Source organism: Dryobates pubescens, chromosome 9 (assembly GCF_014839835.1).
Source record: "Dryobates pubescens isolate bDryPub1 chromosome 9, bDryPub1.pri, whole genome shotgun sequence".
NCBI lineage: Eukaryota > Metazoa > Chordata > Aves > Piciformes > Picidae > Dryobates > Dryobates pubescens.
Window position 1 is genome coordinate 22,740,556 of NC_071620.1, and position 22,818 is coordinate 22,763,373.

Below are 22,818 nucleotides of genomic sequence, written 5' to 3' on the forward strand. Positions count from 1 at the left end.
ACGATTTTTGTCAAATGAACTTTCAAAAAATGTGTGAAGGTTGTTGAGGGTTTAGAGAAGAGAGTTTAGAAAACACTCAGGAGCAAGATATCTATGGACCTAAGTCTGCTTACCTGATCAAGAAGATAATTAAGTTATCTGATCAATGTATAACTGAACGGGAAAAAGAGTGGGGACAATAAACTTGAGCTAAGGACTGAGACTTCAAAGTAAAGAATACAGAACACATTTTTACCAGTTTTTAACAGTTTAGCTGATTAACCCAGTAGAACAAGTAGCTAAGGAACTCATGAATTCTTCATCTCTTGATGTCTCTGTAATCAAGATGCATATGAGTAAAATGCAATTTATTGGTGTCATTACAAGTAATAAGGTTGTTGTAGGTTACTAACATAAGATAAACTTAAGGGGATAATAATGCTAATTTAAAAAAAAAGATAAAAATCTCCCCTTCCATTTAATGATCCAAGTTAGCTTTAAGGAAAAAACATTTAAAGTTCTTTATTCTAGTAGGTGCATGAGGTCTAAGTAAAAAATGATAATCTTCCAAACAAGTACCCTGTTGATCACCATGAAACTTGGCTCATTCTGTGATCAGGAATCATAAGATTCCTTTCTTGTAGGATATTTGTTAATATGTTTCAAGGGCAGCTGGAAAATTTATTTTAGCCATATTTATTTGCTAACTCTGTTGTGAAGATGGATGCGTATATAGGCTAATTGCTTCTAGACCTCTTACTGCTGACTTACTGACTTACAAACTTGCTAAATAGATGATTAGGCTTATGCCACAGGAATCTGAAGAAAAAATGCAACCCACAGAAAAGTAGAATTCAATATTCAGTGCCCTAAATGAAATTATATGGGGCAAAAATATCTCTGTATGGGATTATAGGGACAAATATGTCTCTATAATCTTTTCTTGATCTAAATATATGTAGGGTTTTTTGCATACTTCTTGAACATCAGAAATTCAACAACAAAGATGTACATTTATTCCAATATGACCAAAATTGTGACCTATAGTTCTCTTCAGAGACAGCAGGGAGAAAGAATAATAGGGATGCTTGCCTACTACAGGAATTCAGTTAGATTGTATGAATTGTCTTGAAAAACAGTTTCTCTGCGTTGAGATAAGATGTTAACCTAATTTTAATGCAGTGAGCCCTATCAGAATACCTTTGTTTCTCCATGATGAGATTCTGTTGTCTGTATTACTCAAGACATCAAACTTGATGAAATAATATTTGGCCTTTAAATCTATACATTCATAGAATTATTCATGCTTCAGTAGAGAGCTAATAGTCATATAATTTTGTATTAATAAGTGAATCAGAAGGGGTATTTTACATAACAAAACAGGAATGAGTAAATAAATAAAGCATTATTGCTTCAGGCCCAGAACAGTTTGATTTGTGGCATATGCTGTTAAGAAAATGTACTGTACCAAACATTCAAGGATATTTTGCTTGCTTACTGTATAACAGCAGCAAGTTGTGACCTCATTTGTGCAAGATACTGCATATGCAGTTGCCACCTTGCAAATACCAACAGGGTGTTATGATCTCTAACTGACATATGCTAGCTTATTCTAGCTAAACAAACATCTAGAGTTTATCAAACTTTAGGGGAGTGACTGGGAATAACTGCCAAAGACATCCATATAATTATAGGGAAATTCTGACAAGAAATTCAATTTGGATGTGAAAGAACAGAAACTCAAGTAACAATTTGACAGATGCCACTGAAATTCCACAGTTAGAGAATCCAGGAAGGATGACTACTTGCGAGCCACTCACTTGGATCCAGATGGACTTGCTCAGAGAAGTGAAGTACTTAACCCAAGAGTACTGAAAGACATTATAATGTGGTATTTATTATGGATCACATGCCCTGTCTTTTAGCCCTGGAGAACATAGACAGTCAGGAAGTACATTTCAGTGCATGAATCACATGTACTGCCTGTAAGTTTGTGTTGGTAACATTTCAGAGACATCTTAAAGGGAATTTTCATTACTGCCATAGCACATCAGTTTCTTTTTAACCAGAATATACTATTATTCTTAGTCTGAAGACTTTTAAATGCTGCATCTTGACCCACTTTCAGAATAACATGGACTTTTTTCTTGCAGACTGTAGCTGTGAGAATGGCTTCTCTGTCTACTAAAAATAGTCAAGTGTTTTGTCTCAGTCAGCATCTTGTATATTAATTCACATAGGTTTTGATGTGCAGATTTTCTGTCTTTTGGGGAGAAAACATTGTAACCAGCAGTCCTGATTTATGTTCCTCACACTGTTCCAGCCTGCAGAAATTCCACTGCACAACAAGATGCACCACAATGTGATTAATAATTGGTCTTGATCTTTCCACTGTGCTCTTTGTAGCCACCAGAGATGACAAAACATGAAGGAAGAGGTTTACATAAGTGTTTTGCATTTATTTGGATTTTTTTAGGAGAAAGGGAGGGAACAATGTATTTGTAACCATTTTGTATTTGTCTATCTGATGAGCCTCGACACTGTCTTCATAAATAGGTGAGAGTCAGTTTCTTTCACAATTGTCTTTTAGCAAAGGAAACCAAAAAAAACCCAACTCATGTAAAATGGAATATGTGACTTGGTAACACATTATCACACAAGTGGTAAATTCACAGCCTGTGTGATGGAGAGTGACTGAAGTGTTTAGGTATAGTGGGGCAGGGCAGGATATTTTGCAGTATGCTTCACCAGTTGCAGTTCTCTAAAGCCACCTGTGGTTTAAATCTTCTATTTTGTGTAATGGAACCAGAGGAAGAAAAACATTTTTTGGAGCAAAGTTCTGGTGTGAACACCACGCTTTTTAAACAGAAAGTTTTCTGACCTGGAGACAAAAATAAAGGGAAACACTCTGTGTCTCCTGCTGTCCTCTACAAAATGTGGGCATTCTATTTCTCCTTTCCTCTTATAATTCTTTAGCTTGTAGTTGACTTTATGCCACTTCCTATGAAAACTGTTTCTATTGGCTTTCTTGAAAACTTTTGTTGCTTATGTCTTTGAGCTTTTGCTGGTCTGTCTGGGATTCAAAGATGTGTGCAGTAACCTGGACATTGAATGTCTGCTTCACTGCATGTCTGGAATGATAATCAAGTAATAGAAAAATAGTGAGCTAGTTTTGATTTACTAGCCATGGTACAACAGGAGCACAGTGATGTAAAATTGGAGCTAAGAGCACTCACCTCTTTGTTCACTATTTAGTGATAATTATTAATAAGTACTGGCCTGTGCTGTACATTATAAACCAGCAACTTTCTGATAGACAAAGAGCAACTGGCAAGAGTAAGCTTTCATTATGGAAAAGAAATTAAAAAATCCATATTTTTAGGCATTCTTTGTATGTTTGCAAAATAGGTGCACCAAGGACCAGTGAACTACATTAGAAATGAATGGATGTGTACTTGCTAAAATGCCTAAACATACTAAATTAATCTTGCATTTGAGAAATAACACCACATTAGCATTTTGTAGAAAAGTCAATTGTATGTATTCTTCTAAGTTATAGTGTGTCAAATCTGAGTTCCTAGCAGTACAAAAACTGTACATCTATTATTTTATTCTTGCCTCCTTTAGTCAGGCTAGACACAGCTATGTTTATCTTGAACATTTATTTAACTACTTGTCTTACTGCTTATGCCTTAGTATGCAAAATAAAGATAAATCCATACCTATGTGAATTAAAATTTATTTAGACCTCATCAAAGTGGAAAAACAGAAGAATATTATTAGTTCAATAGTCCATAGAAACAGAAAAGGATTCTGACTTGGTTCTTCTTCACAAGGAGAAGACCATGAGTATCTTACCAGTAAAAGATAAGGAAAAATACATACAGTGTTTAAAAAAAAAAAAAAAAGAAATCAATTACCCTTTAGGTTAATATTTTTAAAAATCTTTATTTGACTGAATGCCATACTAAAGGAAGCAGAGAGTACATGTCAAAACAGTCTGCAAAAGTCTGACATTTTCAATATATTCTGTGTCCCCATTTTATCTTTTCACTTTCAGTCTAACAATGTCTAGAACTATGACTACACATTTCAAATACATTTTTTAAAAGTATTTAACCTACTCTTGCCTGAATTGGACTCCGTTTCCCCGAAGCCCTTAAACAGTCTTTGCAGCTCTTGCTTTATTTCCTACATCCTACTCAGATTACTGTGCGCAACTTTTTGGATGTTAAGTTTAGCTTAAGCTTTTTCTATTGTATACTCAACCTTGAAGAAGCTAGGTATTACTTGGAAATGTGTGTATATCTCTGTCAGGTTCTTCAAAGAACTGATTAATTTTGGAGGCCTGAGTGCAAGTGCCATTGAAATGTTCCAGGGTATTCACAGTAATGTATGCTTTGCACAGTATTGCTTCCATGGCAATTTCATTCTCCTTAAAAAAATCTGTGGACATTTAATTTTAAATTTTAGGAACGCCTTCTGCTTTCTTTACTGCCTGCTCACATTGCCATGGAAATGAAGGCAGAGATCATTCAGAGGTTACAAGGCCCCAAGGCTGGCCAGCTGGAGAACACCAACAACTTCCACAATTTGTATGTCAAAAGGCACACCAATGTAAGGTATTGTACTGTAATAAAATCTATCAGCAACATTCAAAAAAAAAATTCTGAAAAGAAAATATCAAGAGAACAGTTAAGGAAACACTTGTTTTAATATGTTTTTTCAACAACTTCCACGTTCCAGATGAGCAACAAAGGTGATGATGCAAAGGGGCTGTTTCGAAAAAGCCACTCATTAAAAAGCTTACTTTGTATTGTCTTAATTTTTTAGGTCAAAGTACAGAATCTTGCTTTCATGTATGCTAGTCAAAACTGTAATTTGTGTCAGTTATATTATTCTTAATTTTAAATGTTCTTAACTGGTGCAATTTCTTGAGTTTTATATAATGTAAGTAGAAGCAGCTGTATCACATATGTATTTTACACAGTGCCTGAGATAAAATAGTCAGCTGGCAAATACAGTTAATTAATTAATTAATTATTAATTATTGATAGACATTAGAAAATTAATTCACCATTTATTTCACAAATTCTTTCATCTTTACAAGTTGTTTTGCCCCCTTTTTTTTTTTAATTGGACAAGTTAAATGATACTCTTAGAAATTGGTTTTTTAAGGCAAATATTGCAGGACTTTTGAGGAAGTTTATTTTCGGTTGCAAATGCAAACACTTTTTCCTTAGCCAAATTGTATGAATGGTCATATTTTCTTGGTGAATAGAAACATGGTGTATGTCTTTAATATCTTAGTAATCAAGCTGGATTTTAATAGATTCATAGATTCATGGGGTGGTTTGGGCTGGAAGGACCTTAAAGATCACTTAGTTCCAATTCCCCTGCCAGGTTACTTGGGGCCTCATCTAGCCTAGCCTTAAACACTTCCAGGGAGGAGGCATCCACAGCCTGGGCAACCTGCTGCAGTGTCCCACCACCCTCACCGTAAAGAATTTCTTCCTCAAGCTTAAAGCCATTCCTTCTCATCTTATCACTACGAGCCCTTGTAATAAGTCCCTCCCCACTTTCTTGTAGGCCCCCTTCAGGTACTGGAAGGCTGCTATATGGTCTCCTCCGAGCTTTCTGTTGTCCAGGCTGAACAGCCACAACTCTCTCAGCCTGTCTTTATAGGGTACGTACCGCAACCTTTGTGGCCCTCTTCTGGACCTGCTTCAGCAGTGTGATGTCCCTCTTAATGCTGGAGGCACAAGAACTGGATGCAGTACACCAGGTAGGGTCTTGCAAGAGCAGAGCAGAGGGGCAGTCTGGGCTGCAAGCACACATTGCTGGCTCATGTTGATTTTTTCATTAAACGACATGCCCAAGTCCTTGTCCTCGAGACTGCTCTTGAGCCACTCCTCGCCCAGCCATTATTTCTGCTTGAGATTGCCCTGACCCAGGTGTAGGACCTTGTACTTGGTCTTATCAAACCTCATGTGGCTAAATTGGACCCACCTCTCAAGCCTGTACACCTCTGGATGGCATCACTTCCCTCCAGCATGTCAATGGGACAACACAGCTTGGTGTCATCCACAAATTTGCCACGGGTGCACTCAATGCCACTGTCCATATCGCTGACAAAGACAGTAAACAGCACTGGTCCCAGCACCCCTGAGGGATGACACTTATCACTGGTCTCCATTTGGACCTTGAGCTTGTTGGCTGTAACTCTCTGAATGCAATCATCCAGCCAATTCCTTATCCAGTGAGTGGTCCACCCCTAAAGTCCATGCTTTTCCAATTTGGTGACCGCGATGTCATGCAGGATGGTATCAGAGGCTTTACACTAGTCCAGGTAGATGACATCAGTTGCTCTTCCCTTATCCACAGATGCTGTAAATCCATCATAGAAAGCCACCAAGTTCATCAGGCATGATTTGCCCTTGGTGAAGCCATGTTGGTTACCATCAATCACCTCTTCTTCATTTTCAATATGCCTTAGCAAGGCCTTCAGGAGGATCTGCTCCATGATCTTGCCAGGCACAGAGGTGAGACTGAATGGTCTATAGTTTCTGGGGTCTTCTTTTTTTCTCTTTTTTGAAGATGGGCATTATGTTTCCTCTTTTCCAGTCATCAGGTACTTCTCCAGAATGCCCTGACTTTTTGCACATGATGGACAGTAGTTTGGCAACTTCACCTGCCAGTTCTCTCAGAAGCCATGGCTGGATCTCATTTGGTGTCATGGACTTGTGCACCTTCAGATTCTTTAGATGGTCTCAAACTTATTCTTCACTTACAGTAGGCAGATCTTGCATTTTCCACTTCTCACCTGTGTGTTCTGAAGCTTGAGCTAGAGCTCTTGCTGGTGAACACTGAAGAAGAGTAGTCACTAAGCACCTATTCATCATGACCAGGTCTCCATTTTCATTTTGGATAGGTCCCACATCTTCCCTAGGCACCTTTTTGTCATTGATGTACCTGAAGAAATATTTCTTATTCCCCTTTATGTCCCCATCCAAGTTTAAGTCTATCCATGCTGTTGCTTTCCTGATTTTATCCCTGGCTGCTTGGACAGTGTCTTTGTAGTCCTTCCACATAGCCTGTTCTTGCTTCCATTGCTCTCCTTTTTTTTCCTCCAATTTAAGTCCGGGAACACCTCATTGATCCATGTCAGCCTCCTGGCACTCTTGCCTGCCTTCTTCCTTCTTGGAATGCACTGCTGCTGGGCTTGGAGGAGTTGAATATTGACCAGCTTTCTTGGGCCACTCTTCCTTCTAAGGCTTTGTCCCATAACACTTTGCCAAGCAAATCCCTGAAGAGGATGAAGTCTGCTCAAAAGTAGAGCTTGCTTGTCACTCTCTCTGACTGCTTGAGGATCTTAAACTCTATCATTTCATGGGCCCTGCAGCCAAGGCTGCCCTTAAGTTTCACATCACTGACCAGCTCCTCCATGTTGGCAAGGACAAAATCAAACATAGCACCTTTTCTTGTGGGTTCCTTTACTACCTGGAGGAGGAAATTGTCATCCATGCATTTCAGGATAGTCTGAGTAACAAGAGAACAAAAAGTTTGATGCTGCATACCATTGACAGGTAAACCTAAAGAGAAGATGTCTGCAATAAAATGTTGTGAAACAATTTCTGATAATAAATGTGTTCACTGAAATGATTGTCATTATTAAATTGCCAATCTGTGAGTAGGAAAAATATTTCTATTTTTTAATACACTGTAACAAATATATGCATGGAGTGCCTATAAATACATATAAGTATATGTATAAAGGTTATACCTGTGAAAGTGTTACCTTTAAAGATATATATGGGTATATATTCTAAATATATACTGCCTATAAAATTTAATGTAGGTTTACCTATAAATTTATTTATTGCTCTACATTTAGCAGTAGCTGTTTTGGATATGGCCATACCTCTGTGAAGGTCAGAATGGCTATTTCAGGTATTGCTGTTCATTGATAAATCTGAATTCTGCAGAAGGAAACCATGTCCCTGTACATTTCTGTTGTAGCATCTTGTATGCCGATATCGTGGGATTCACTCGCCTGGCCAGTGACTGCTCTCCAGGGGAACTGGTGCACATGCTAAATGAGCTGTTTGGGAAATTTGATCAGATTGCAAAGGTGGGTTTCTATTGGGCTGCTTCTCTGAGTTCAAATAAGTCAGTCAACTTTAAAATACTTTTTCATCTCGGGGACTCTTCAGACATCATTTCTGAGGCTTTGGCAGCAAGATCAGTCTTGAAAGGTGGAAGAAAAATATCTCTCGCTGTTCTGAGTGCAACAGTGTGTTTCTACTGGTGTGACAATATGTGAAACCCAAGATCACTTTCTCAAAGAGGACCAAATGAGACAGCTCATTGAGCTAAATAAAGCATAACGGCTGCGGAACAGCTCTTTAAATAGATTTTTTACAATTACAAAGATGAAGAAAATCAGGACAAAAAACTGATACACTCAATTTTCTGATATCTGAAAAAGCATTTAAGAGCCTGGAGAACAAGAGAGACATTACCAATCAAAGCAATTTTAATTAATGACCACATTTTTTCGATTACCCATGAAAAGATTTACAGAATCACTCAAAAGATTTTCTTTTGCTTATTTAGGTGCCATTTTTATAAAAACTACATCCAACTTCATGCTATGTGTGCAGGTGAAATCAGAAACACTAAAGCAGATAAAAAGTCTTGTGTGTTTTCTATTATTTCAGAAACTATTGTCTAATGTTGGTTAAAGAAAGTAATTTACATTGTCTTAGAGTACAAAAGATAGAAATAAGATTATAATTACTAGTTGCAGAAAGTATTGCACAGTACATCTTCAAAGATGCAAATATGGAAGTCTAGGTCTTTTGCTTTCATATATCAAACAAAAATATTTTATTTAGATTTCAGACATGATACTTGGGCTTAGTTCTGTAATCTGAAGTGTGAAGGAATCATCTCTATAAAAATTGCTGACCGCACTTCTCTTTTAGCAAGCCAAGTCCTTATCTACAGAAAGAAGCTCAAATAGAATGATTTTTCTAATATGATATAAGTCAATCTTTGTAGCAGTAATACCTCATTTGTGTAATTCAAATTGAAAGTGACCATCTCATCTTACCTTTTCCTCCAGGAAAATGAATGTATGAGAATTAAAATTCTAGGTGACTGCTACTACTGTGTTTCTGGGCTACCTATATCTCTTCAAAATCATGCCAAGAATTGTGTGAAAATGGGACTGGACATGTGTGAAGCCATTAAGTAAGTGCTAACTGTTTATTAAATATTCAACTACATAAGTTCTGTCTCTTTCCTATATATAGCTGTGATTGCTGGTTGAAACATTCAGACCTGCAGTGTGTTTCACTACAAGGTCCAGAATAGTAATCTGGATCTCAGCCTCAGGAAAGAAATGTTTTAAGATGTTGGGTTGTGCCAGACTATCTTGTCACTTCACCATAAAGATTATTAAGGGCCTGGATCATTGCTTGTATAAGGAAAGGCTGAGAGGGCTTGGACTCTTCAACCTGGAGAAGAGAAAGCTGAGGGAGGAAAAAAATCTCATCCATGTTTTTAAGTACCTGAAGGGACACTGCAAAGAAGATGGAGTGAGGGTCTTTGGTGGTGCCCAGTGATGAGACCAGGGATGATGGGCACAACCTAAAATACAGGAGGCTCCCTCTGAACGTCAGGAGTCACTTTTTTTCATTGTGAGGGTAACTGAATGCTGAACATAGGTTGCCCAGGGAGGTTGTGGAATCTCCATCCTTGGAGATACTAAAAATCTAACTGGTACATCCCTAAGCAACCTTTCCTAGCTGGTCTTGTTTTGAGCAGGAGTTGGACTAGGCAAATGCCCCTTCTGACTTCAATTATTCTGTGATTATGAAATGCTGAATATCCCAATAGACATCACTTAGGACAAGGAAGCTTTGTTTGCAGTTATGATGCTGCCACCCACCACTCATAACACATTTTGAGAGGCCAGAGCTTCTGGTTCTTACTGAGTTTGGAGTTTGCTGCAGCAGCAGTTGCCCCTCCACAATTAAGATGCCTCAAGCCCTGAGGCCTTGAGCTACTGAGCTTGTCTATCAAAGACATTCCTAATGGCTTACAAATTCCTGGGCTGAGAGGCCTCCTTGCCACGTTTTAAATAAGCGATTAATTAAGCCTGTCTTACTAGACCCCATGTTTAGGTTTAGTTTCAACTTCTCGTTAATTTCTTTTTAGATGATTTTCTAAGAAGTTTTGGTAATTAGCACATGAATGCACTCTGGAGAATTTTATACTTGGCAGCAGTATTATGTATTTGTGGGTTCCTGTATTTGTCTCATTTCTTTCCCATAGTCATTGTGCTTTTTCTGTCTTTGAAACAGAAAACAGAACAGAGTACTTGAGAATCTTACTGTGACTGCTTTTAAATAGCAGTTGTAACTTATTTCAGGTAACTCAAGTACTAACAGGAGGCTTGATAAAATTGTGAAAGAGGAAAAAGAAATATGGTTGTATCTGACCAGTTAACCCCTGTAAGGCCTCTGAGGATATAGCTACGAAGAATGAGGAATGCTCTAACGTATTACTGAAGAGTAGATTGTGAATGGATTATAGGCAACTGTAGCAGTTCTGAAGATGATGGAAGTTCAAAGCGGTCTTGGGAAAGGGTAGCTTTACTCCCTTTCATCTCTTCGCCTGACTGCTATCTGAACTCCCAATGCAGAGCAAAAATAACTCTTTTGTAAGCTGCCTGCCCTGGATAAATTCTGCCACCAAAGCTGGATGCATTTCAGTATGAGGGTACTAGTTTGAAGGTTACACATCATGCTGAAGGCTCTTAAACTTGCCTATCTAGAAACTTCAACTCAGTTTATTTGTTAAAGGGGCTTGTTCTGTCAGTTTATTTAAGAAACATTTTGTAGGCAAAGGACAGTTAAGAAACTTTTCACCTTTTTTTTTTTTTTTAACCAAAGTCAGATAGATTATTTTCTGTAATTAACACCTGAAGTTCTTTTTAGCTTTTAGGAGTTAAAATACTGTAACTGGCTACTTACAGCAATTATTATTAATGGCACAAATAACTATTCTGTAGAAAATCTAGGGTTTTTTTTACTAAAATTTCAGTATATCTAGGTGATCTGTACTTGGCAAAAATATATATCATGTGGAGGCCTGGATATTTGTTAGTCACCTCTTTGATTATTTTTTTTAAACAGTTGGACTCTGTGTTTAAAGCTTGGTAGGCTTTGACTCTGGAAGTTTCCGTTACAGTTTGGATGGTTTTGTCCAAATCACATTTACCGCTCTCCAGGTAGCAAATGAAGAAACTACCTAACCCTTGTGAGGTACCGGTGTGGTGTGCACCTCATCATGAAATGGATAGTTATGTTAAATGGTGTGGTCTCAATGGTTAATGAAACAGGCATACAAAAGTGATTCCTCTAATCCTTAAATAATGTACTCGTATGCAATTGTAACCACAAGATAGTTGCAACACTTGCAACTGCCTGATCTTGTGATTTGATTTGAGTAATTGCTGTATGGGTAGGTTGATTAATGCAAATTTGGTTCTTTTCCTTTTGACACATTAACACAAAAGCTGTAGTATGTGTGGAAACTAGGATTTTGATCTCTTTGTTTTAGGGATCCTTTGTAAAACAAACCTCTGTACAGGAATCAAGTTGCTGTATTTTATAGACATTTTTTGTGCCTTACAATCTGTCAGTTCCTCAAACTTCAGAATGTCCCAGTTTTCTTTGAAATAACTTTCTGCTCAAGCTGCTATCAAATATGTTCATTTTTAATGCTGATTGATAGTTCCTTCTTGGTCAGAGCAGCCTTGTAGTCTAGAAAATTATCTTTTAGTTACATGCACATTCAGATCTGATTTTATTACTATAAACAGAATCCACAACGCTCCTGTAGAAGGATGCTGATTATTACATCTCTGTAAGAAGTAGGGAATCTGTATCCCGTGGTTTCAAATGCTTTCAAAGTATTATGTCAGTGTTGCAGCTTGCAGATGAATGAAAATCACTCATTATTAATTAACTCCGTATGCTGTATCTTTGTGTAGAAGCACCTCCTGAAATACTTCTGTGGCCTGTAAAACTAGAAATAGTGATACTCTTGCTGGTGGAAGTGTGTCCACTCAATATGTTTGACTTACACAGTCTAAAATATCTTTTTTTGTTATAGATGAGTTTTTGCTACTGGGGTGCAAGTAGCAGTGTGGAAGTTACTAAACCAGTTTGCCAATTAAATTAGCAGTTCTCTATAAGTTTTTCTATCTGAATATAGTTCCAGATAGAGTTCTCTTTGAAGTTAAAAGGCGGAATTCTACCAAACTGTCACATGATCTGTAGTACAAAGACTTACTCAGTCTTGTTTCCTAGTAGTTATGTGTAGCTGCATTTTGAGCAATTCAGCCTCACTACATTTTGGATTGTTTCTGTTTAAACATGTTGGTAGTCTCATTGATTAATTGCTTTGCTTCTCTGCTCTATGTTGAAACAAAGCCAGTATTTCTGACAATCTGCAGCCTATGTGCCCTGAATGGGGATGCTCACCTTATAAAAGCCATAGATGCCAATGCCACCTGTGCTTTGAAACTAGAGTATATCTGTTAAGGCAAAATATGTTTGTGTATGGATATATGTGCTCTTTTCCTTCAGCCCAAACTCCACCCCCCTGTCTGTCTGGTGATTTCCTAATTTAAGTGTTTCTCAGATACAGATTTTCAAAGACTATCTGTGATTTGAAAGCATGAAATTAGTTCCATTTCAGAGGAAAGTGAAAGAACCTGTTAAATGAGATGACTGTACCAGTTTGAAAGCTAGACAAAAATAAAATTTTTTTTAGGTATGATTTCATTCCTTCAGGAATTATATTTTTAAAGCTGGCAATTTGCAGGGAACTGAGTGCTTAAGGCTTACTGAATGTGGTAAAGCATGCAAGACAAGATTAGGTGATTCGTTAATACATTAGTCCAGAATTACCAGTGAATAAAGCTCAGATAAACAGAGCAGATGCCTTCCTGAAATCTTGCTTGCGCACAGTAAAATTACAATGACTACTGCAAGGTAACTATACCTGTGAAAAACACAATCCTTACAAACTCAAGTTTCAGGCTGCAATGGAAAAAATACAGTCCTGATGAGTGTTTTGACCAGAGATGTGCCTGAGGACTGGAGGAAAGCCAGTGTCACCCCAGTCTTTAAAAAGGGCAAGAAGGAGGACCCAAAAAAACCACAGTCAGCCTCACTTTCCTCCCTGGGAAGGTGATGGAACAGCTCATTCTGGAGGTCATCTCTAAGCACATGGAAGAAAAGAAGATTATCAGGAATAGTCATCGTGGTTTCACAAAGGAAATCATATTGGACCAATCTGATAGCCTTCTATGATGGTGTGACTAGCAGGGTAGTAAAGGAACAACAGTGGATGTTGCTTACTTCAACTTCAGCAAGGGACCTCTAGAGATCATTTAGTCCACCCCCCTGCCAAAGCAGGATCATCTAGGGCACCATAACAGTAATTCCAGATCTCTAAAATACATTTATTGGACTGTTGCTTCATTAAAAGCCTGTACCAGAGGCCGCCTGTAGAACAAAACCCATCCCTATATTCTACCATGAGACTGAACATTTCCACTACTTAGCAAAGCCCTTTCAGATAATTTCAAATCACAGAAGAGACTTCAGAGATGGAGTTGAGAATTAATATTTACTACAAATAGTTGAAAGTATGGATAATAGTAAATGTAATACATATATATAAAATAATCCCAGCATTAAAGTAATGGAGGTAATGCTAAAAAGGAACAAATGCTGTCACCATTGTTACTGCTAATTTGACTGGTAAATTGAAAAAACAACAAAGGCCCTATTACATTTATTAACACAGCTTTTCTTCTCAACTACAGGAAAGTGAGAGATGCAACTGGAGTTGATATTAATATGCGCGTAGGAGTGCACTCTGGGAATGTGCTTTGTGGTGTTATTGGGCTACAGAAGTGGCAATATGATGTGTGGTCACATGATGTTACTCTGGCAAATCACATGGAAGCTGGAGGGGTGCCAGGGTAAGAGGCTACTCTGTTAACCTTTCGATACATGGATTTTTATACCGTGGAGAAATGCATAAGTACCATGTCTTCAGCATCAGCCTTCATGGAGAAGCCTGAAGTAATTCTTTGTGCCATCTTAAAAAACCACAAACCAGGCACTCAGTTTTTCCTGTGATTTAAAGAGTTTTTTTTGGGGGGTGGGTGGAGACCTTTAGTTTTATGCCCATTGCAACTTCCAAAAATAAGATTTAAAAGGCTGTAAATGAAGTGAGCAGCATATAAAAATATATATCCAAAAGCAAGTAAAAAAAGCTGATCAGGTTCAGATTATGCATTTGATTACTTTTTGTGATTTGTCACTGCTTTAAAATATAATTTCAGCCGTGTTCACATCACTTCAGTCACCTTGGCACATTTGAATGGAGCTTACAAAGTGGAAGACGGGGACGGAGATGTGAGGGACCCTTACCTGAAAGAGCATAATGTTAAGACTTACTTTGTAATCAATCCTAAGGTTAGTAGTACTTTTATTTTGTGGCCAGTCATAGTTGGTTTTGAGCAGGACCACTAACCTCTTCATTGAATAATCTACTACCATAAGATATTGATCAGTTCTTACTGCTGCCTACAAATACATAATGTTTGCATTGCAAATCTTTTCTGCTCTTTAGAAATAAGCCTCTAATATTTCCCAGCAATATCGTTAAGAACTGCAGGCTCTTAGTATCTCTTCATTTTTCAAGCTCCTAAGCATGCAGATATTTGGTACTGGATGATGCATTACTGCTTCAAAAGGTAATGAACACCAAGGCTGATATGACTTCTTATTCTCTGTCAACCAGGGAGAGAAGCGAAGCCCTCAACTCCACATTAGACCTCGACATACTCTTGATGGGGCCAAAATGAGAGCTTCTGTCCGCATGACCCGGTACCTGGAATCTTGGGGAGCAGCCAAGCCATTTGCACACTTGCACCACAGGGACAGCATGACCACTGAAAACGGCAAGATTAGCACAACAGTAGGGGCCTACTTATGTAATTTCATACAATTTAGAAATATTTGAAAGGAAAAAGGTGCTCACTGCTAAATACCTGGTTATTCCTAATAGAAGCAGTGAAGTTGCTGGGAGCTTTTCTATTAGCATGTGAGCTGTAGATTAGACTGTAAGGAGCCATGTCTTGCTATAAGTGCATCTCTGAATTATAATGAGACCAACATACTTACTAAAATAGACTAATAAGCTTGAGCCCCAGTCACAGCATATATAGTGGCTGCTGGTCACCTTGTGGAAAGATGCCTTTGGGAAGGAACACTTATGATCCAGAGACATTCCCTGAGATTAATTGGCTATTTAGCCACATTCTCCATTTGGAACACAGCCAAACCTGGAGCAAAGGCTGTGAACCTGGAATATCCTTGTATTACCTGACATGGTATTATTAGAAGAATTCTCTGGGAACCAAATCTATGCTCACTGTAACATCTGCTTTTGAAGGGGTACAATCCACTCAACAGCTGTGGTTTGTGGCCTAAGTTTCAAGTATTGTAGTGCAATGTTACATCTCTTACAATGAACAGAAAAGACTTTTTTTTTTAGTTTTACTAGCACTCTTTTACTTGTGTTACCAAGATGCTGTTCATCCACAGCTTGTGCATTACATTACCTTCTATTCCAAAAAGTACAAACATACAGGTGAATTCTAATAGTTTTCAACACTGGCATTCAGTTTTTTTCTTCTGTTATATATGAGGACATAGGACTGAGCCACCCAGCCCTTCTTGTTCAGTAGACACAGTGCATCAAAATGTGGATTGTGGTGTGCTCTTTACCGACAGTCCCCGCTTGTGTCTGGAGGTTTTTTTCAAAAGCACTTAGCATTGTTTATTACTGAAGCTGATAGGAGTTCGGTCTACAATAAAACAGTGGTGACTTTGAAGGAGTGACTTTCTAATAAAGCAAAACATGCTTGAATTCAGACTGTCATAATAGTTATTTAGTGTTTATAATGATAAATCAGTTCATCTAGTTCATCTCCTGATTACTCCACCTTCTCTCTTAGCTAGATTTTTCTTTAAGACAGTTTTAATCTAATGCTGAAATTATTTGTATTGAAAACTTTTTTTCCTTACTTGACCCTGTTTTCAATACTACTTGTAAAGCAACTTAATGTTGTTGAAGTCTAGTATAGCTCAAAGGTATTTTCTTTCATTTTTTAGGATGTTCCCATGGGGCAGTATCATTTTCAGCGTTGCAGAGAAAGGTAAATCAATTACTTTTCAAAAATCATGTATAGTCTGTATAAAGTGCAGATATATTCATATGTGTTCATATATATATATATCTCCAAATCATGCTTTCAAATAATGAGGGCCATTTCTCACTCCAACTGTTTTATTCAGCTGATACCTCTTACATAGAGAAGCGCTACAGTAATAGATTTGGCAGACACATTAGTTACAAATTGCGAATACACTTTGTGCTAACAAATGGCATTATTCTAAATTAATATAAGGACATTGATGAGCTACTATTTGTTTTTCCTAACAGCTCAGTGGGGAAAAAATTATATGCAGGAAAACTGAGAGGAGGCACAGAAAAGAGAAGATGGAAAGGGCTGTTAATAATTTGTGCTGCAACAGTTAATAATATGTACGAAAAGAGATTATATTTATGTTGTTTATCTATTTGTATTTACACCGTGTTTTATTGTTTCAAAGTCTGTAGATATTTCATAGTCTTCCTGTACTTCTCCTGCTACACAAAGTATTTACAAAATCACAATAGCTTTAAGTTTTCATCCTCCTGGTTGGTACTTCAATGACTAGGGAAAGATGGTGAGGAATGGAAACAGGTTGAACAACATCTGTTTAAAAAACAAGCTTAGCACTGTCAGAAACCTGGAATAGTTAGTTTTATTTTAGTGATATGATAACACTTCAGATAATGTCTTTCTTGCAAATTTATAAGTAACATCACAAATAACACAAATTATTTGAACAAACCCTTTAAAAACTCTTGATTATGGAAACAAGTCATTCCGTCAGTTCCTGCTCCAGCTCTGGTTGGTAAACGTCTTTTCCACAAATCACAGATTATTGGAGGGCAATGCAATTACCTAAAATATTGCTAAGTGCCAGAAGAGAGAGTCATTCATCATTGGAATGGGCTGCCCAGGGAGGTGGTGGAGTCGCCGTCCCTGGAGGTGTTCAGGAGGGCACTTGGTGCCATGTTCTAGTCATGAGGTCTGTGGTGACAGGTTGGATTCAATGATTTTTGAGGTCTCTTCCAACCTTAGTGATACTGTGATACTGTGAAGATTAAAGTTTTGACTGAATATGTATGATGTTAATAAAAACAGTCTCTGATTTTAAAATTGACATTTGGACAGCCTTATAGTAAGAAGGTGGATCTTTGGACTGTGGTATTGCAGATAATGCAATTACTCAATGTTGTGAGATGTTCCTACTTTTGTGTTTCTAAATTCCACTCCAAAATATATCCAAAAGGTAGAAATGTTTTTATGTGTCTTGATACTATATTATGAAAGGCATTTCTAGAAACTGTTACTGGAGTCTGATTTCCATAGTAAGCCAATTAGTCATTCCCAGAAGAGAAAGCTGGAAATTAGTGTTTTATTAGAATATGAAAATGTGGGCCTTGAAGTTTGACTGTGGGCTTCGTAGTTTGTGTCAGTCTTAGCACTTCACTAGTTAGTAGGGATGTGCCAAGTGGATTACATAGAATACATAGAATAAATCAGGTTGGAAGAGACCTTCAAGATCACCGCGTCCAACCCATCAACCAATCAAACACCACCCAAACAACTAACCCACAGCACCAAGCACCCCATCAAGTCTTCTCCTGAAAACCTCCAGTGATGGCGACTCCACCTCCTCCTTAAGTGTGATTAGATAATATTTCTTACTTCCTTCTCTCTCTAGTTATTTCTTCCAGGCAGTTAGTTTCATATGTGAAAAATAAATTGTAAACACTTTCATACCCAATGCTATAGCACTGAATAGGCATAAAATCAGTTGTATTGTGTATAAGTTACTGTAAGCACACTAATATAACTTCTGTATGAATTTGAGTCCATTGAAAGGCTATTAGTTTGGGGGAAATAACCCACAAACTTGATGTTGAAAAAAATCTGTCTCACCTTTGACAGGCTTCAATTTGTAGTTTAAAAAAAAGAGAAAATTTTGGTAAATAAGGAGGAGAGTCAAATTTCAGATCTGACTGTTGACTTCTTACAATAAAAACTCTTATTATAAAGTTAACATTGGATTTAAACCTTCAAGAGGCAGAGACATTTTTGAGGAGAGCATAACTGTTAAAAGGACTGATGATGTTTCTAGTAGCATGTTAACAAAGACAAATGCATTCTGATGATCCTCTGATGGGTTCATGCTGAGTCCAGTGAGAAGATCCTTTATTTCATTGCAGTTTTGTTATGAGTTATAAATAGAGAAATAAAACATATGTTTGAAACTAATTTCAGCCTTGGTGCTTAGTTTTCTTATTAAAAATAATTTTAAAATATCAAGAAAAGAAGAGTTAGCAGACTTGTGGTAGAGAATACTTACACCTTACTTAGCAGCAATCAAGTGCTGCTACAATTCTGTCAGGGAATTTTAAAAATTAACTACAAGAAACAGAAATGTATGAATTTGAGCATATTCCCATTCTTTTTCATTAATTCATAACACTGTAGAAGACTTTGTTTTAACTAGAATTTCCTGAACTCTCTTGGGTTGTTTTTTTTCAAACTAAATGTTTTCTTGTAATGGGTTAACAACAAGGGCTAATCTGCCTGCTCTCCAACACAGAAGTGAGAAAAGCAGCACACAAAACTTGGGGTTGAGATAAAGAGATAAGAGTTTAACATATCGTAATCACAATGAATAATTACCTTAGCTTAGCCTACTTACAGGAAAAATAATAACATGAAAAAGAATAATGTTAACATAAAAAGATAACATGAAATGATAACATAACATCAGAATTATCTTAGCTTAGCCCACTTACAGAAAAAAACCCCCATAGTTATATGCAAGAAACAGGAAAAAAATAGCATAAACCAGAAAACCAAAATGAGCGTGCTACCCCACTCCCACTCATCTCTCTGCCATCCCTACAGAAAGGAGCCAGCACCCAAACACCTGGAACCCAGAAGCAGCAACCAGAACAGAAAGCCTCCCAAGCTGCAATCTGAACTTCCAGCCAGCACTTTCATTTTTGAGGCTGGTGTGACTGCAGCATGGCATGAAAAACATCAGCAGATTCAACTCAACCCATGACACTTATGTTTGTTTTTTAAGTGCTCCCTAATAGCTAAATTCTAAATGTGTGTGCATGTCAGACTCTATCTTACTCTGCTTTTGTTAAGAGCTTATGAGGCTCAATATGTCTGAAGGATATATTGCAGCATAAATGTTAAAGAATTGCTATTGTGCCCAATTGGTAATGTTTTTAAAGAGTGTAATAGCTTTACACAAAGCAACTTCTCACACTTTTCATTTCAGAACAAAATCACAGAAAAGAAGATTTGAGGAGGAACTGAATGAGAGGATGATCCAGGCCATTGATGGAATCAATGCTCAGAAGTATGTTTTTATCCTTTATTGTCTCCTTCCTTCAGCTTTGACATAAATCTGCAGCAGAGGGTATTGTTTATTATTTGTCACTGCTATATGCACAGAGAAGTCTGAAAACAGTACAAGTGTCACTGGCACCAGAAATGCTGCACATTGTGAAGTTAGGCTGTACAGCAACACTTTCTGCTATGTGGGGTAAGACAGAGCCTGCGAACATGATATGGCAAAGGGTTTGGCTTGTCTTGATCTTCATGGCAAAAGGATTTTTGATCTGTAACTCTTCACGTCTGTACACTCAAAGTTATAACTCCTCAGAATTCTGAGTGCAGAGAGGTGAGACTTATGCAATAGCTCACTCAGGAATCAGAGCGATGTGAAATTTGATACTTCACAGTTGTCAAAGAAACATCTCCAAATTAGAAACTTTCCCTAAAATCACAGTTTAATGTCTTTGGTTTAACTGGCTAAGCTTGCCGGCATACTGGGGGGAGGCAACATGGCATTTATGGATCCTGTGTCCTAGAAAGAGCTAGAGGTGGTATTGATGTCCTCTGTTTGATGGTGAATAGATAAGACTGAGAGTAAAATCAATGCCAGTCCAAAATAAGTGTTCGAGTTTCTTATGTTTGCCTGATGAAAAAAGAGAATTACCCTTCAAAAACATGGACAATAATTGTGATGAATTATGTATTTTTCTACCTGCTTCTGTTATTCAGACTAGTATAAAGCCTTAAATTAGGCCAAGTATTAGGCCTCATACTCAAATCTCACATGTGTTTTTTTGCATATGATAGCCAGATTAAAAAAATACCTGGCTCTAGGAAAGTATTTTTCAGTAATTATTTGCGGAGAAGAATTTTATGGGACATAGAGAAAATAGAGTGAGAGAGGTTACGTCATGTGATAGGCAGTTTTTATATGTCCTCATGTACACTTGCTTTGATAAGTGTGTGTAAAAGTTTGATGTCAAAAGTAAAGCATCTGTACAAATACATTAAAATAGTGGTATGACCATACTTTATGTTGGTTTATCTTAGAGAATTCCTGGCTTACCTAATTAGTGCATAAAATTCAGAGAAACTTTGGGATAAAAGAGGTTTGTGTGATAAAAATGGTTGATGAAAATGTTCCAGAGCATTTTGTGAATTACATGGGGAATTTCAAAAAGATAGGGAAAGATCTTACATAACAGAGAGACTGAATGCCACCTGCCAACCCTAGATCCTCTGCCTTTCCCTGTATTGATTTGCTGAATGAATCACTTATACAGTATTATTCAGCTGGGGACCCAAGTTCTCAAAAGTGCTGACTCCCCATGCAAGCAAGGTAAATCAATAGTATTTTAACTATGTGAATGCTAAGCACTCAGAAAAAATTATATAGAAGATTTCTTGCATTTAGGATACAAAACTGATTACTTTTTAAAAGTCATTTGCAAGGGTTTTTGTGCCTCAGTTTTTCAATTGTAAAATGAAAAGAATACTAATAAACTAATTTAATGGAGCAGTTGTGAACCTAAATCTTTTGGTTTTGTGAAGCACACTTTTAAGTAGAGCTATGAGAAAAATGGTATTTTTAAACATTAGTGTATGCAAGGGAATGCAGAGTCTGGATCTCCTTAGTCCAAGACAAAGCAGTAGTATAAATGAATCACTGTTTTCACACAGTGTAAAATAGTGCAGTATATATTGAAGTGGTAACTCAGGTCTTTAAAGCAATGCAGCATTTTCTCTGTGTTCCCTCCCTCCCTGCCCTGCTGCTGGTTCATAAGCTAGGTTAGCTATCTTTCCACAAAACTGCCGAGTGCCACATACACACACTGTCAGCAGTTTAGGGCATCTGGGTTCAATTCTTTCTTTTGGAATGAAAATGAAACTGGTATCCAAAAAGCAGCCCACTGGCCTTACAGCACGATTAAGAGTAGCAGATGTATTTGGCAATGGTCCTTGCAAAGTCATATGAAGAAAGTGATGACCGGTTTATTAATTATCATTCTGTTAGAGCACTACATCAAAAGATATGCAAAAACGAGTTTAAGAGAGAGAAACAAAGGCTGTCAGCTGAGTGCCTTAGCCAGTAGGGTGTTGCTGTGTCCAGTACTGTGTCCAGTTCTGGGCCCCTCAGTTTAGGAAGGACATCGAGACACTTGAACGTGTCCAGAGAAGGGCAACAAGGCTGGTGAGAGGCCTTGAGTACAAGCCCTATGAGGAGAGGCTGAGGGAGCTGGGGTTGTTTAGCCTGGAGAAGAGAAGGATCAGAGGTGACCTCATTGCCCTCTACAACTACCTGAAAGGTGGTTGTAGACAGGAGGGGGTTGGTCTCTTCTCCCAGGCAACCAGCACCAGAACAAGGGGACACAGTCTCAAGCTGTGCCAGGGGAGGTTTAGACTCAAGGTGAGGAAAAAGTTCTTCACTGAGCGAGTCATTTGTCATTGGAATGGGCTGCCCAGGGAGGTGGTGGAGTCACCGTCCCTGGAGGTGTTCAAGGGGAGATTGGACGTGGCACTTGGTGCCATGGTCTAGTTGTGAGGTCTGTTGGAACAGGTTGGACTTGATGATCCTTGGGGTCTCTTCCAACCTTAGTTACTGTGATACTGTGATACTGTGATACTGTGATACTGTGATCATACATTCTCAGATATTTCTTTTCCCCTTGGCTTGAACAAAGTATTCCTGGCTGCAAAGTCCCCACCCTGAAGAGGATAGGAATGAGTAACTCTAGCTATGCCACCCTGAACCTTTGTGGTTAGGGGACTACTGTAGGACAGGTGACCAACCAATAGCAATCTGCTAGCTTAATATATACCTACAGAGGGAGCTAAACTAAATTCTCTGTGATCTTTCCTCCATTTTGTCTAACAGCCGTGGTGGCGTCTGTGTTCCGCGTGCAATTCCTGTTGTACATTGTCAATCAGTGTAAGCCCTATCAAACCACATGCCTCTGTTGATACAGGCAGAATTCAGAATTTAAACTGCTTCCCAGTAGGCCTATACCCACATAGTTGCAGATACTTAGTAAATAGCTTTTAGACTCATCAGGGAGTCAGTCAGGCTGTAGGTAGTAGTTTTCAGCCTGTATTGCTGTGCCAAAGCATGTGACTTTGTGTTCTCTGTTATGTAATTTCCCATTCCATTTGGATGGGTTATAGTGTTTCACTCTACAGTGTTTCAGACCAGTATAATTTTT

The 22,818-nt window shown here is 37.9% G+C and overlaps 1 protein-coding gene across 1 annotated transcript in view; it reads left to right on the top strand.

The window, feature by feature from the left end:
* ADCY2 (adenylate cyclase 2) overlaps window positions 1–22,818 on the top strand; it is a 198,611-nt gene that overhangs the window by 123,159 nt on the left and 52,634 nt on the right. The window contains exons 5-12 of the mRNA XM_054164461.1: window positions 4,453–4,601; window positions 7,999–8,110; window positions 9,107–9,234; window positions 13,889–14,047; window positions 14,414–14,546; window positions 14,875–15,051; window positions 16,251–16,294; window positions 19,560–19,640. Coding sequence (XP_054020436.1) covers window positions 4,453–4,601; window positions 7,999–8,110; window positions 9,107–9,234; window positions 13,889–14,047; window positions 14,414–14,546; window positions 14,875–15,051; window positions 16,251–16,294; window positions 19,560–19,640 — 983 coding nt within the window. The remainder of the gene's footprint in view (window positions 1–4,452; window positions 4,602–7,998; window positions 8,111–9,106; window positions 9,235–13,888; window positions 14,048–14,413; window positions 14,547–14,874; window positions 15,052–16,250; window positions 16,295–19,559; window positions 19,641–22,818) is intronic.